General features: G+C 39.2%; 1 protein-coding gene across 3 annotated transcripts in view; it reads right to left on the reverse strand.

The window, feature by feature from the left end:
• The window catches only part of Dnah9 (dynein axonemal heavy chain 9), a 343,799-nt gene that overhangs the window by 265,030 nt on the left and 61,340 nt on the right, over positions 1-17,429 (reverse strand). For all 3 annotated transcript variants that reach the window (XM_070026946.1, XM_070026945.1, XM_070026947.1), the window contains 3 exons: positions 10,485-10,620; positions 6,163-6,359; positions 5,645-6,069 (listed from right to left, as the gene is read on the reverse strand). In XM_070026946.1, coding sequence (XP_069883047.1) covers positions 5,645-6,069; positions 6,163-6,359; positions 10,485-10,620 — 758 coding nt within the window. The remainder of the gene's footprint in view (positions 1-5,644; positions 6,070-6,162; positions 6,360-10,484; positions 10,621-17,429) is intronic.

The raw sequence follows: 17,429 nt of genomic DNA on the forward strand, positions 1-17,429 counted from the left end.
TGTAGTTAGTGAGCAAATGTAACCAAAAAACTCAAAGGACTTTTCCTTCTAAATGATGAATAAAATGTATATTAAAAACAAATGGTCAATAATTGTCAAGACAATCTGTGTGTGTGTGTGTGTGTGTGTGTGTGTGTGTGTGTGTACTGGTCATTGTCATAGAGCTTGAACTCAGGGCCTGGGCATTGTTCCTGAGCTTTTTGGCTCAAGGCTAGCACTTGCCACTTGAGCCACAGTGCCATTTCTGGTTATTAATTAGAGAGAAGAGTCTTAAGGACTTTCCTGCTCCAGATGGCTTCAAATCTTGATCCTCAGATCTTAGCTACTCAGGTTGTAGCTAGGCTTACAGGGATGAGCCATCAATGTCTGGCAGTTTTTCGAGATATTCTTGATGTTATTTTCAAGGTTGTTTTTTTTTTTTTTTTTTTTGCCAGTCCTGGGACTTTAACTCAGGGCCTGAGCCCTGTCCCTGAGCTTCTTCTTGCTCAAGGCTATCACTCTACCACTTGAGCCACAGCACCACTTCCAGCCTTTTCTTTTTATGTGGTGCTGAGGAATCGAACCCAGGGCTTTGTGCATACTAGGCAAGCACACTACCCCTAAGCCACATTCCCAGCCCCTCAAGATATTTTTATTTTTAATTTTTATTTTTATTTTTTTTGTCGGTTGTGGGGCCTGAACTCTGGGCCTGGGCCCTATCCCCCAGCTCTTCAGCTGTAGACCAGCGCTCTACCACCTGAGCCTCAGCCCTACTTCCGGCTTTTTCTGCTTATGTGGTGCCTAGGATTCAAACTGAGGGCCTCATGCATGCAAGGCAAGCACTCTACCACTGAGCCACCTTCCCAGACCCCCTCAAGATATTTTTAATGACAATGAACAGAGTAGGAATTTGCTCTACAAGGTATCAAGGTTTATTACAAAACTAGAGAAGTAGGATTTTTTTTCATGTTCATCTAACAATAGACAAGGGACTACTTGGGGTAAAAGAGTATTTTAAAACATTTATAAGAGAATATAGGGGAAAGTCATTAGGATCTTGGGAAAAATTATTTAACAATACATAGGGAAAAATGGATACCCTTGGCTACCTTAAATTAAGCATTATTCATCAAAGTACCACCATCCCTAACTATCTATGGGAGAGATTGGTTCTATAGATACCTAAATCCACAAATGTTACAACCTTGTTTAAAATAGTATTTGCATAAACCCTCAGCCACCTTCCCATATACTTCAAATCATTTCTATAAATTATTTATTATCTAATTCATGTAGATAGTTGTTGTACTGGTATGTTTAGTGAATAATGACAAGGAAAAGGTCTACCCAGGTTCAGTGCAGACACAATTTTTAAAAATGCATTTTTGATCTGTGGTTGGTTGAATCTCCAGCAGCCAAATCAATTGTGAATACAGAGGACCATCCACCACAAGAGGAGTGGGGCCAAGGCAGACCACAAAATGGGAGATGATTGGGTAGTTAAAATAAATCTAACTGGCAAAGGATCAGATAAAGAATACATGACTCCTGAGTATCAAAAAATGGGAAAAATAAAGCTCAATAGAAAATTGAGTGACTGATATGAATGGGAACAGAAAAGGAAATACATTCCCTAAAGACATAAAAAGATGAGGCACTTTATTATGTATTCAGAGCAATGCCAAGTATTTGCCTGGTTATGATTCCATAACCCTCCCAAACTTGCACACATGAATCTTTAGGGGCATACTCCAGTCATACCCAAACCTTAGCAAGGAGGTTGTACATCCCTGAGTAGATAAGAGAGTTGGACTTCTAAAAGCAGAGACAGCTTATCCATCCATTGTCACAGGTGTGGAAATTGGGTATATAGCTTCATATGCATGTAGTTTGACAGACTTGTTGATGAACTTGTGGGTTAGTTACATAGTGAATATGTCTAGTTTTTCAGTGAAGAAAAAGTAAGAGTATTAGGGCAGGTGGAATGTTTGAAGTCTGAACAGAATGAGGATTTGAGAGTCTAAGAGACTGGAAAACTTTTGGGGAAAGAGTAGAGGGCCTATTTAAAATTTGTGTTCATAAATTGAATGTGAGCTTGGTCAGAAAAGTGGTTTTCTTCTGCTTCAGCAGAGATGAATTAATCAGAGACAGAAAGGGAGCATTGAGTTTAGCCAGAGTCAGGGGTTTGCAAGGTAGGAATGGGAAGGAACAGGGAGCTAGCAAACAGACACTCAAAGGTGAGGAGTCAATGGGATGGAAATCCTGATGGGTCTGAAGAATTCTGCATGGCAGGGCTGCCAAGTAAGTGAGGTGGAAAGACACCAGGTGTGGTTAAGTAATGGAATGCTTATACTGGAGCTTCTGGATGGAGAGTAATTACTTTCTCATCTCTCTCCTCCACTGAAGTAGCAATTACAGTGCAGAGCAAAGGGGCATTGGAGGGAAGAGGTGAGCTACACATGGCAGGTGTGATGGAGATGCTGTGGCAATGTTAAGTCAGTGGAGGCAATCAGGGGGTAGCTGAGAAGCCCTATGATGACAAGGGATGACTAAGAGCTTGGTAGGTAGCTATAGCAATGACCACGTAGTGGTTGATACTGCGCCAGTAGTAGTAGCCCTGAGGATTTTGAGGAAGAATGGCAGTGAAATGGTCTTGGAGCAGCATCGAAGAGCAAAGGTACCTTCCCCACCCTACATCTGGTAGCCAGAGGGACACAGAAGAATCAGCTTCCACTTGGGAGGGCTGGAGGTATAGCTGGATCCTTGGAGGAGAGCCAGGTTCCAATTAGAGCAAAACACTATCAGAAAAAGATAAAATGGTAGGAATTTGCTGATGAAAGACCCTGGGTCTAGCGAAATGCACAGGGAGACCTGGAAGGCCTTTGAGTGTGTAAGGAAGAGATGGGGGCTGAGTCAGATTGGGGCAGTAGGAGCTTAATGGAGAAGAAAGGATAGGCGATAAAGAATGCTGAATTTCTGGCAGGTGAAGTAGGTAAGATGTAAGTCAAGACAGGGTTCATTCTGACTACTAAGTGAAGGTAGAAATCACATCATTGTGGACCTTGCAACAGATACTCAGCAGTACATGTTTTTCATTTTTCATCCTATTTCTATTTTTACCTGATGTTCCAGTAAACAATCAAACACTCTCCTGAAATACAGCAAAGTAGCCAGTTAATGGAGCCACTGATTCAATGTTCAAGCTGCAAGGTTCTTATAAGAATCCATCGAGGGCTACAGGCCTGGCTCAAGGGATGGAGTGCCTACTTAGCAAGCACAAAACCCTGAGTTCAATACCAGTACCAACCAACCAACCAACCAGAATCTAATTGTACTCTCTTTTCTTAGTGATGTGGAAACTAAGGTTCAAAAGAAAGGACTTTAGCTATTTATCTGTTCTGACATGTGTTTATTCCTGTCAAACCAACTGTCATACCCTTGGAAGTCTTACCTGGTAGACAGCTATAGTATCTGCTGTCGCATGCCTTGCATCTACCAACTGTTTTTGTTTTTGTAAGAATGTATGGGCCAGTACTAGAGTTTGAGCTCTGGGCATGGTCACTGTCCCTTGTCTTCTTTTGTCCAAGGCTAGTGTTCCAAATCCAGCTTGTTGCTGGTTAATTGGAAATAAAAAGTCTCACAAACTTTCCTGCCCAGCCTGGTTTTGAACTGTAATCCTCAGATTTCAGCATCCAGAATAGAGAGTATTATAGGCATGAATCACTGGTGCCCAGCTCCACCAAGAGTTTTTGATCCTTTCCCATCTGGGGGAGGAGGGGTCTCATAGATGCCAAAGGGACTGTACACACAGAGACCTAGCCAGTCTTTGAGGTGGCCATGACTGACCTTCGAGTATACCTTTCATGTGCAAACCAACCAATCCAGAGCCCAGCCACCTCCTATATCTTGTTCTCACACAGTGGACCACTGTTCTGTCCCTATCAACTCAGGGCCAGATGCCAGACAAGGGACAATCTTTGTGCTCTAGAGCCCACCAAAATGATTCAAATCTACCAATCCCAAGCCAGCTTTCACTTCCTCACCGATTCCTTGCCATAGAAACCATGATAAAGACCCTCTTTTCCCTGCCCAGGGACATAAGTGTATCCTAGTGTGACCTTTTATGTGTTTGAGAACTGTAAGAACATTGATGGCAGCCAGTGCCCAGTGTAGCAGCCTTGCCATTATCTAAATAATAACAAAAGAATCAGAGGATTCGGTGGGGGGGGCAGGGGGAGGATGGGAAGGGATGGGAAGGGGAAACAAAGGAGGAGGCTACAATGCTTGATAAGAAATGTACTCATTATCTTGCCCATGTAATTGTAACCCCTCTGTACAGTATTTTCACAATAAAAAATAAAAAAAGATCATCACTGGAGACAAAATCAGTGGTAAATCACACACACAAAAATAACAAAAGATACATTTCAAACCATGCCCTATGGCTTTGGATGACAGATCTACCAATGGAGGACCACAGAGCAGCTGTTTCTCCAAAAATGCTTCAATAGCCATAGTTCATCTATCACTCCCTTAGTGCCCACAGCACATCCCATCTTGTCTCTGAGTTTCTTAAAGGGCAGAAGCCTTTCTGAAATACAGAAAGCTCTTAGTTATTATTTTTGGGCAGTACTGGGGTTTGAACACAGGGCCTTGTGATTGAGCTATGCCTTCAATCCTGCTTTGTAGATGGTTGCTTTAGAGATGAAGGCTAGAGAACTTTTATGCCTGGGAAGTCCTCCACATCTCAGCCTCTTGAGAATTATAGGCATTAATCACTGGCGTCAGGCTGGGAAGCCATATTGAAATAATGTCCATGATACTTTCCTGGCGTTTTCTACATTGGTAGAGCACCGACTTTCCAAAGTCATTTGGTTTTTTGTTGTTGAGACTCTCAATTTTACCATTTCCCTTTTGCTCACCACAAAGTAGGGCATTGAGCAAGATTAGCACTAAATCAAAGAAAGGAATAATTCCTTCCTGCCATGCTATTGGTCACATAATAGGCTATTGTTGTATTTCTGCTCCCCTTCTCCCTGAATTTGAGGTAGACTTAAAGGTTGAGATTCTGCCTGAGACAAATCTCTGGCGACAAGGCTAAGGTGCAGTGATTAGGGGACAGCTGACCTTTGATCATTCATTCAGAGGACAGTGCTCTGTATTAGAAAGCACAGTGCTGGGCTGAGTAGTTTGGATCTGGGGGTCAGATAGAAGTTCATATCCCAACTGAAGCATGGCTAGAATGGCCTAGGAAGGCACATGGGAGCTGGGGTGCACAGCTGGATCCTCTAAAGCAGGGAGTAAGTGGTAAGAAATAAAATCTAAGAGCCCTATTAGACTCCTTCTGTTTCCAAGGCTTAAAGAGATTTCACAGTTAGAAAGGTAAAAGGAGGTTGGATCTGTGATTATTGCTTCTTACATTATTTACCACTTACTGGGTGCCTTTCATGCATTGGGCACCAGGTGGAAAATAAAACAGAGGTCATTATCTGGTGAATAAAAGAAAGGGCAGGATGGAAGTTATTGTGATTTTACGAAACTCTGGAATCTCCATCAGTTGGTTTAACTTTCATTAACCAATGAACCTGGGGTGGGGGTAGGGGGAAAAGAGGAGTAGTCTTAGACAGCCTGGGATGCTGAAAGAAAGCTAGGACAGCCATGTTACCTGTTAGTGACATAGTCAACGAGATGCTGTTTGAACATGAGGCTCCATCTCTTAATGACGTTCAGCAGAGATGCCTTCAAGGGTCGCACATCAATTTTCATCCAGCTGTCCAACACCTTGATGGGCTCCAGGCTGCACACCTCTTCATAGAGCTTCTCGTAGGAGTCAATCTGCGCTTTGAAGTGCTGGAGGAGGGGTGGGTTCTCAGGGATGCCATCTTCTGCATGGGCTTCTATTTCTTCAGGGGTCAGGACATGTCCGTACAACAGAAACTGGCCTAGAATCTCCTTCCTGTCCTCTACGTAGAGGTAGGAATACTGGCTGAAGTTGTTACGATAGTTACAGCAGAGCGTCATCATGCTCTTCACCCTTTCCATGAGCATGTTCCGCATGCCAGCCAACGCAGTCATATTCTCCAGGTCATCCTGGGCAAAGGAGACATACAGCAGGCAGGTTACTCCAGTGCTAGGAAGCATGTTTCAATGTGGTTGGAGGGTAGATGGTGGGGCAGCCAGTACCTGATAATGAGAAGAGCCGTTGTGTGAAGAAAGCCGTGGTATCAGAGATGACATTCCAAAAATGCTGACAACCAGACCCTCCACAATGTCATAGAAGCCTCCTTTTACCCCAGACTCCAGAGATGGATAGAAAATTAACTCTGAGGAGACAAGGCTGAGTTGTATTTCAAATATTGGGGTGAGTCTGGCCTTACACTCTGAAAAACAAAGACAGTAAATCAACAAAATGACCAATGAGGGAAATGGGCAAAGTAGGGTACCATTTTTGAAATGTCCAGAGCATTTCTTTAGGGTATAGGAAAATGAACATGTTAATTTTGCCAAAAAAAGGTGAGAGGACAGCTTTGTAGTATTTATTAGCAAAAGAACTGTTTTGGTGGTACTTGAGTTTAAACTCAGGGTCTTTGAACCTGAAAAGCAGGCATTGTACCACTTGAGCCCTGTCCCAAGTTCACAGGTAAAGCAGTCCTTGTTCAAGACTTCCTTTGTCCTCAAGGAGCATACCCCAGTGACCAATCACTCCAAACCAGTTTTTTTCCACATTAAGTACCTCCTGGAAATTGCTGATTATTTTTGAGAAAAAGTAGGTTTCTGTGTGTGTGTGTGTGTGTGTGTGTGTGTGTGTGTGTGTGTGTGTGTGTGTGTGTGTGTGTGTGTGTGTGTGTGTGTGTGTGTGTGTGTGTGTGTGTGTGTGTGTGTGTGTGTGTGTGTGTGTGTGTGTGTGTGTGTGTGTGTGTGTGTGTGTGTAGGATTGGGATTGGTCCTGGGGCTTGAACTCTGGACCTGGGTGCTGTCCCTGAGCTTTTCAGCTCAAGATTAGTGCTCTACCACTTGAGCCACAATGCTACTTCCAGCTTTTTGGTGATTATTTGGCGATAATAGGCTTACACAATTTCCTGCCTTGGCTGGTTTTGAATTGCAATCCTCAAATCTCAGCCTCCTGAGTAGCTACGATTATAAGCATGAGCCATCAACACTAGGAAAAGATGAATTAAAAAACAGTGTCTTAGAAGCATGTCTTCCCTTATATGTGGAAGCTACATTTAGCTTATAAGCTTACAAGTAAATATATACTTGTTATGCAAGTGTATGCAAGTGTATATAAATGTATTAACTGAAATATTGTAGATTTAAGAAAGAACTCAAATCATGTAATGCCTTAGGAAGGGAAAATCAAATTTCAACAGAATACCAGTAAATGGGAAGAATGCAGTCAAGAATTCAAAGTATATTCTACAAAATTAAGAAGAATGAGAGAAAACATGGGTAGGGGAAGGATGAGTGAGAATGATGAAAGGGATGACATTGATCAAGATTCATTGTATTTATAAACTGCTTTGTTAAATGTAACAACACCTTGATATAACTACTTAAAGGCAATTTTTAAAGTGTAGAAAAAGGAAGTGTTTTGCAAATATATATATATATATATATATATATATATATATATATATAATATCTAGGCACTGGTAGCTTAAGCCTGTAAACCTAGCTTCTCAGGAGGCTGAGATCTAAGGATTGCAGTTCAAAGCCAGCCCTGGAAGTGTGTGAGACTCTTATCTCCAATTAACCACCAGAAAACTGGAAGTGGCACTGTAGCACAGTGGTAGAAAGCTAGCCTTGAACAAAAGAGCTAGGCACCCAGGCCTGAAGATCACTCCCCATGAGGACCTTCCCCCGCCGCCCACGAATTGCCAAAGTAGCCAGTATCTTCACAGGCTAGGTATGCAATTCCACTAGCAGCAGCTAGGTGGATGGGAGGATGCCTTTCCTCATTTGCGTAGGCATAACAGAGACAAGGTGTGATCCTATCCTTGTGGCTCCTTTTCTAAAAGCACAGAACTTATTTTAATTCTGTAGTCTTGTGATAAAAAATTTAAAAAACAGTATAAATAATTCACAAGTTCCTGATTACTTGCTAGACCATGTCGTCTTGCTAAATTTAAATCAAAATACAATACGAGGCACCATGTTCCAAGTGTAAGATATAATCTTTGACCATTAGCCATTTATTTTCACTTACTTTGTTTTTGGATTGCACAAATATTTAAGAGACTATTATGTGTTGGATACCATAGGCAGAAAAAACTTTCATTGAGAACCACTGGCCTCTTATTTCTGAGAAATAGAGCGCTTGCTGGATTTATGACCAAATTTCCCAGTCCATGTATAGTTAGGTTTAGCAATATAATTCCCTCATGTGGTAACTGGGAAGAAATGAGTGTATCATTTACCATCTGGGCCCCTTGAGACAGTAAGTGGATCTTCTCTATTCATTTTCCCCTCCTACAAACCAGATCTGACATAGCCATGACCACAGAATGCAGACACCACAGGATGGAAGACGCATAACACAAAATGATAATGCTGACCTAGAACTATTACTAGAGAGGAAGGGATAGAGTTTGTCCTTTAAGCCACAGTGTTGATGAGAGACAATGTTATCACAGTTTAACCTTCACTCTAGTTTTAAAAAAAAGCTGAAGGATCCTCAAAGTTATATAAAATTATGACTTTGTCTTCAAAACTAAATGATGACGTAGTATTATGGGACTGAGGAAAGTCCCATCAAATGAACATTTAACTTAAGGAAAGATAGGGTTACTAACCACATAGTAATTGTACTAGTTCCATAGAAGAGTATGAACATGCACACATACACACAGCTGAGGATGTAGTTCACTGGTAGAGTACCTGCTTACCATACACAAGATCAAGGGTTCAATTCCCAGCACCAGAAAACAATCCCTAAACCCCCAAACAAACACAAAAACCCTGTAATGTTAGCTTTTATACAAGCTGAAATACTTATCTGGTTAGGAATAAAAGTGTTAAGATTTTGGAATGTTTGCACTGACTTTGGTAGTTGAACATCCCTAAATCCAAAAATCCTAAATACAAAAGGATCTAAAATCCAAAACTTCTGGGGCTCAGAAACTAAACCTACAATCATTTTGGATTTTTGTGCTCATGATATGTTGTGTATTACTATACTTTATATTCTTAAGAATTAATCGGTAATGCTTGCATGTGGTTTCTAAGACCTGGAAGATTTTAAAGAGTATTTTGAGTCTATGAGCCTTTTGCCCCATGAGCTAGCATGAGATCCCAATCAGTGCATTGGGTAAAATGTGAACATAATTTCACACAGAGTAATAGTCTTGGCTCCACAATCTTGGCAGAAGTAAGACTTATTAGGAGACAAGAGGAGGAAGAACATTTCTTGGTGGAGTGGGCAACATGAGTATCTCACTTTCAACCTTTGGTTTCAAAAATATTCACTTCTGGCTGGGCACTGGTGGCTCACATCTATAATCCTAGCTACTCAGGAGGCTGAGATCTGAGAATTGCAGTTCAAAGCCAGTCCAGGCAGGAAAGTCCATGAGATTCTTATCTGCAATAAACTACCAAAAAGATGGAAGTGGAGCTGTGGTTCAAATGATAGAGCATTAGCCTTGAGAAAAACAAAGCTTAGGGAACAGCCCCCAGGACCTGAGTTCAAGCCACAGGACCAATACAAAATGAAAAAAATACCACAGAGAAACAAATAAAAACAACCAAGGAGCCACCTCTGCATTTTGATTTATCCTTTAACATGACCCTTGTCAGACATTTCTAGAATGTACAAGTTTAACTTTTAGACATGAACTCTTTGCTCTTTCAACCTTATCTGTGCTAGCCAAAGCTAGCCCCTCTGAGACCTTTCACTTTATGTGTTAACCCAGTTTATCCACCACCCATTCAAAGCCTTTTTGCTTTTTGTTTAGTAGCTTCAAAGAATGTTCATTATCTTCTTATTACTCATTTGCCTTCTGAAAATTGCTTCTTGCCTGGCTCTTTCACATATAAAACAAAACAAAATCCCTTCTGTTTTTTCCCTCAACCTGGCTCCCACCATTCCTTGGTGTTCTGGAGAGTCTTCAGAAAGCATGTGGATCTGGCAGGCACAGAAGGCCCCTCCCATTGTGCCGCGGGTCCTGTGGAGGAAGGCGCTCTGACCAACTGTGTTTCCCCACAACAAACCTAGACTTTGATGGAATTCACTTTCTGTTTTTTTCCTTTGCTAGAGGTTTTATGATCTTAGAGCCTTTTGCTTTTTTGGGGGGGGGGAGGTGGTTGCAACAAATTTGTAAAGAGTAAGAAATCTTTTTTTTTTTCCTTTGAACTATTTAGAAGCTCAAGCCCTTTCCTAATTTACTGTGTACTTTTCACCACAGCACTGGGGAAAATAACAGAATACTTAACTCTACTTCATTTTAACATAGCAAATGCTACTGATGCTTATTCTCAATAATAACCCAGACCCATAAGTCAGTAGATACCGGTGTTTTCCAGCAAGTACTTGAGGGAGCACTCAATGGCAAGAAAGAATCCATCAAGCAACATGTCATCGATATAGTTAACATATGTCTTCCAGGTGCTGGAAGCTGGATCTGCTGAAAAAAGACCCAGGTTTTCCTGTAAGAGAAAGAGGAAAGGATATAAACCATGTTTAGTAGCATAGAAGGACTGGCATGATCGTCATTAATGGGAATGACACACACATGGATAAAAAAGTCCTCCTATGAGAAAATTGCCATATTACATATCCTTGTAATCCATTCTGAATAGTATATATAACCTCTGATGGAAAAGAATGCAAACTTAGTTCCATGAGAAAGAGATGGGGGCTTCTTCTGTCCCTGAGGAAGGAAGATATGGTCAGGCTGCCTTCTCACTTCCAGCTGCTGAAGGATGCAGTTGTGTTTGCTTTGTCAACGCTGACTAATGTGTACATTGGCGCCAAAGGCAGGGCAGGCTGTGTAAGGAAGACTAAGAGTAGAGACATTATGATTCAGAGTTTATAAGAATTTTATGGTTCAAACACACCAAGAATTTCCCCAATAATCCTTAGAAATGGGCTGGAATGTTTTGTATGGTTGGCATTTGATATTAACTAAAAGACCATCATACTGAGTAATTTAGAAAACATGTACACATTAAAAATGTCTCTCTCTCTCTCCATGTATGTCTATCAGACTCTCTGTCTCCTGCACCACTCTCTCTACCTCTCTCTTATTCTCTTTACCCCAAAACAGCCCCGGACCTGGAGAACCCCCAGAATCACCAGGGTAACAAGTTTTGGACTTCAAGGCTCAGTGATGGTAAGTATAGACATTCGTTTACTTTCCATCACTTTTATACTTAAGACTTTTTATGACAGCTTTCAATGACCTGCTATCTTGACAGAAGGCAGGAACCAATGTGCAGAAGTAAATTTCCTGGATGATTCACACTTATCCTTTCAGAAGACATAACCACATTATACGTCACCCTGGATTTAAATGATCTCATGATCCTGTATTGAAGTGACATGACTCTCACGTTTTTGAGGTACATCACCAACACCTTTCCTTCCTAAGTAGATCTGTTTTTTTTTTAATGACTCGAAGCTTATTGTCTGATAACTCACAATACAGTGGTGATGCAGCTGCAGGTGCCAACGTAGGCTTATCTGTTTGCATCAGTACTAAATAACAGACTTATGTGACAAACTTGTGCTCCAACACAAAAGCAGATTCAGGAAATAGATTTGTCGACTTAGCAGATAAGAACATTTATTATAAAAATAAGTAAATACACACAGATCCCTAAATTTAATGAAAAACAAATCCAAAATCTTGACAAACTCCAAACAGGATGAACACAAAGGCATACCATAGCCAAGCTTGGGGAAATAGAACTTTAAAATTAATATTCTAGTTAAAACAATTTTAGAGGAAAGCAATACATTATACACAGGGGAAAAGAAGACACAATTTACCTGGTTTGTAGGGAGGAAGATTGAAACAATGTATGCACAACAAACAGAACTTCCTGGAATTCTGTACCTAATGAAACTATCCATCAGGAACAAAGGGAAAATAGGGACACTTTTAGATCAGCAGGCTTGAACATCAAGAAACAGTCCAGAAATTTCTTAGAAAATATTTAGAGAAAAGCAAGTCTGAAATTAGTGATATGGGGGTAAACACAGACCACAACTGATACTGTCTTAAACTTTAATACAAAAATAATTGTGGTTTTTAATATAATATTATGTTTAATATATGAGTATATCACACAATAGTACAAAAGGCCTCACCCTAATCAGGTGAGGGGCTAAATAGAACTATCCCATTGCAAGTTACCTACATGTTATAAGAAAATACTAAACTGAAACTTCCTACAACAAAGCAGAGCTGAAATGCCAGCTGAGAAATTAAGATGTGATATTAAGAAATCCACAATTACCAAAAAGGAGAATATATAGGAGATCAAGGTAACAACACAGACATGAAGCAAATATAGAAACAAGCAGCAAAACTGTAGACTCAATCTCATCATGCTGATAGTTACATAAAATATAATAGTCTAAGTATTCTAATTAAAAGACAGTTATTAGGCTGAAAAAACCTATCTATAGATTATAAAGAGAAGAAATTTGAATATAAAGAAGCCAATTGATTGAATGTAAAATAGAGGGTGAGATGGACAATGTAAAATGTAGGAATATTCAATCAGGAGAGAAAAGTTATAAATAAAATTCATAATCATGTTAGAGTCAATTCATCAGAAATTATAATAGTTGTAAATGTGTTTATATCTAATTTTTTGTGTGCCAATATTTGGGCTTGAATTCGAGTCTAGCTGTGCTCAGCTTTCATGCTAACTAACACTCTTATCACTTGAGCCATGCTTCTCATTCAGCTTTTTTCTGGTTAATTGAAGATGGATTCTTGTAGATTTTTCTGCTAGGGCTGGCTTCAAACCTCAATCTTTCAGGTCTTAACCTCCTGAATAATTAAGATTATAGGCATGAACCACTTGCCCAGCTTATCTGTATCTATTACCAGAACATCAAACATATGATTAAAAAGTCTAATAGAACTAAAATTAAATAGACAAATACACAATCGTAATGGAGATTTTACTACTCTAGTTTCATCAATTAGAAGATAATTTTGAACAAATAGACAAAAAATTCAGAAAGCATCCAATAGATTATAAAGGACTATCAACACTGCTCTGAACCAATTCATATGTATAAGAAACTATACTCAACAACATAATAAACATTATTGACAAGTACCCAAGACATGTTCAATAAGATAGACCATGTTATAGATTATGGGGAAAGTTTCAGTTAATTCTAAAAGATTGAAATCTTAAGAATCTTCTCTGAGCACATGAAGTTAAAGTAAATACCAATTCCATTCAAATCTATAGAGAAGTTCAAAATATAGGGAAATTAAACAACATATTTCAAGATAACCACAGAGGTACAGAAGAAATGTGAGAGACAATACCCAGAATTGTGAAAATAGATCAGATCAACTCTGTAGCTTGAAACTAAAGAACTGCCAATGAGAACTTCCTATCATCAATTTCCTGTGGTTAAAATGAAGGGGCAAAACCACTTTAAGTTTGGGTTACAAACTTAAGCAGTTGACCTAAATTAACTATAATTTTTTTAAAAGCAGGAATCAATAAATTAGAAGAAATCACAATTAGAAAACCAGCAAAGTCAAGATTTGAAAAAAGATTAACAAAATTTTTAAAAAATTAAAAAAAACTCTAACAAAAGTCAAGAAAAAAGAAAGACACAAGTTACTGATATTAGGAGTGAAAGAAATATCTCTACAAATAACATAGACATATAATGATAATAAATAATTACATTTTCCAATAAGCTTTATGACATAGAGAAAATGAACAAATCTGTTGAAAAAAGCAACTTGAAAAGTAGATACAGGTGATAAGCAAAAATCTCCCAGATTGCCTTTTATCTACCAAAGAAATCATCACCAAATACCCCCCCCCCCAAAAAAAACAATGTCCCTCTCTGGAAACATCCCCTGGTGAATTTTCTCAAGCATGTAAAGTGAGAGAACAATCTCCCACAAACTATTTCAGAAAACAGAGGAAGAAATACTTCCTTACTTATTTTATAAAGATAATGGAGGGCCTGGAAATGTTGCTTAATGGTAGATTACATGCTAATCAGTCAGCAGGCCCTAGCTTCAATCCTCAGCACTAAAAGAGGGCTAGCATAATCTTACTTGATGTTTGGTTAGCATCTTTGCATGGCGAGACAGTTTGAGACTCAGGGAATTCAAGGGCCAAGCTAACTTTTTCTTCCCTTACTCCCATATCTTCCTATGTCTATACCCCTCAGTTCCCTATTATACAACCTTCTGTCTTTCAGTCCACTAGTTTAATTTTAATCTACATGTCTTCAGATCCCTAAATTTATCTTTACTACTATTCTCTTCCATGAACCCTGCAGCCACCAAAATTGTGACTTGTCATCTCCTAATTTATGTGTTCACTTGAGTTTTTAGCTCTTCAAATTCTCTTCCTCTCTACCTCAAGTCTACCTACACTTTAAAAATCACCTTGGAGCTTTGTGTGATAGTGCACACATGTAGTCCCAGCTACTTGAAGAGCAAATTTAGGAGGATTATGATTCATGGCAAATTTGCTCCCCACAAAAAGATGTTAGCAGAATTTTACTCAAAAACCAAGGACTAGCATAATCATGAAGTTAAAGACACTATAATAAAAGAACTCAATGTCCTTCATAAAAGTATCCTTTAAAATTAGCAAATCAAATTTCCTAATATTTTAAAAGACAATAGGACCAAGTTGGTTTGTTTAGAAGTGCCCATGAGAAGTCAGTATTTTTATTAACAGAATAAAAGAGAATAATTGTAAAAATCATCTCAGCTAATGCATAAAAAAATCAATGATAAAATCAATCAACATCTCTTCTGAGCAAAAGAGCAGTACTGGAAGCATCACAGTTGCAGATATTATAAGTATACTACTGAGCCATAGTAAAACAAAACAAAACAACAAAAAAACACAAACAAAATAAATAGCCCCAAAACAGACTTGACAACTAGTGGAACAGAATAAAAGACCCAGATATAAATCTATGGTGTTATAGCCATCTGAATTTTACAATATATATATATATATATAGTATATTATATATATATTGCAGATAAATATATATATTGCAGATAAAGCAGCTTCTTTAACAAATTGTGTTTGGAAAACTGCATATCTATTTACAGAAGACTGAAATAGATCCATATCTCTCACTTGTACAGAAATCAATTCAATATGGCTCAAAGACCTTAATTTATGTCCTGAAACTTTGAAACTCTTTGAGGGAAATACTTGATGATCTAGGCATAGGGAAGAACTTTCTAGATACCACTCTCATAGCTACAAAAAGAAAATTAGAACAAGAATGGACAGATGGGACTACATCAAATCAAAAAGTTTCTGCACAGCAAGAAAATACCAGATTATACAATGGAATTCTATGTCTCCATTAGAAAGAATGACATTGCCCCATTTGTGAGGAAATGGAAAGTCTTGGAAAAATTATATTAAGTGAAGTAAGCCAGGCCCAAGGAAACATAGGTCCTATGGTTTCTCTTATTTGTAATAACTAGTACATGTTTAGGACAAGCAGAAAAGGTCAAAAGCTATGTACATATGACCATATAAGATGATGTTAAGTGAAATGAACTCCAAGATAGGGACACAAATATTTTTTCTTTCTTGAAATTGTTTCTAACGTATTTATAATGTTGCATGATTTTTTTGTTTCTTTGTATGTTCCTCCCCCATGGTATAAGCCTTATTTTCACTGTATTTGATGTTTGTGCCCTACACCTTGTATATACACTTCTCTAATTCGGAGAGGGGAAGGGGAAAAAAAACAAAAGGCTTAAATAGGGATACAGGTTGACCCATTGTAACAATGAGATGAACAAGACACTAGGTTGAAAACAAAATTTACAACTTGGGGGGGGGAGGGTGGGGAGTGGTTGTGGAGGTGGGGAGGGAAGGGATGGTAGGGGAAAAACAAAGGAGGAGGCAACAATGCTGGATAGGAAATGTACTCATTACCTTGTGCATATAACTGTAACCCCTCTGTACAGTATTTTTACAATAAAAAATGTACAAAAAAAGAGAAAATACCAGAATGAAGAGACAGTCTAGAAAACAGGACTGAAATCATTGCCAGGTCTTTCCATTTCCTAACAAATCGGGCAATGTCATTCTTTCTGATGGAAGCATAGAATTCCATGTGTATATATACCACATTTTCCTGATCCATTCATCTACTGAGGGGCATCTGGGTTGCTTCCATATCTTAGCTATGGTAAATAATGCTGCAATAAACAGTTGTGCTGGTAGCTTTAGTATGGTCTTGTTTGTGATCATTTGGGTAAATGTCCAAAAGTGGGATTGCTGGGTTATAGGGAAACTCTATGTGGAGTCTTTTGAGGAACCTCCATACTACTTTCCAAAGTGGTTGAACAAGTTTACACAATGTAGTAGGGTTCCCTTCTGGCCACATCCCCTCCAGCATCTGTTGTTATTAGAGTTCTTGATTATAGCCATTCTAACTGGGTGAGGTGGTATGTCAAAGTTGTTTTGATTTCCATTCCTTTTTTTTTGGGGGGGGGGTCTGGTCGTGGGGCCTGAACTCTGGGCCTGGGCGCTGTCCCTCAGCTCTTCAGCTCAAGGCTAGCGCTCTACCACTTGAGCCACAGCACCACTTTCAGCTTTTTTCTTTTTGCTTATGTGGTGCTGAGGAATCGAACCCAGAGACTCATGCATGCAAGGCAAGAGCTCTACCACTGAGCCACCTTCCCAGCCCTTGCATTTCTTTTATGGCTAGAGAGGTTGAGCATTTCTTCATGTATCTACGGGCCATCCTTCTTTCCTCTTCAGAGAAGTTTCTCTTTTAAGTTTTTAGCCCACTTATTAATTGGGCAGTTATTTCTTTGAGGATTTGATGTTGGGGGATTTTTTGAGTTCCAGGTATATTTTAGACATGAGAACTTTGTCCATTGGATGGCTAGTGAAGATCTTCTCCCAATCCATGGTCTATCTATTGATCTTGCTAGTTATGTCCTTTGCCATGCAGAAGCTCTGCAATTTCATGCAAGCCCATTTGTCCAAACTTTCTTTAATTTGTTGTGTTTCTGGGGTCTCTATTAAGAAAATTTTGACCTGTGCCAAGGAGACTTAGGGTTTCTCCTATTCCATCCTATAATGTTTTCAGAGTGTCTGCTTTGACTCCGAGGTCTTTGATCCATTTGGAGTTGATTCTGGTGCAGGGTGATATATAAGGATATAGCTTTAGTTTTCTACAAGTAGTTAGCCAGGCCCAAGGAAACATAGGTCCCATGATTTCCCTTATTTGCAATAACTAGTAT

The sequence above is a fragment of the Dipodomys merriami genome, unplaced genomic scaffold, assembly GCF_024711535.1.
Source record: "Dipodomys merriami isolate MVZ:Mamm:240054 unplaced genomic scaffold, mDipMer1.0.p SCAF_19, whole genome shotgun sequence".
In the NCBI taxonomy this organism is placed as follows: domain Eukaryota; kingdom Metazoa; phylum Chordata; class Mammalia; order Rodentia; family Heteromyidae; genus Dipodomys; species Dipodomys merriami.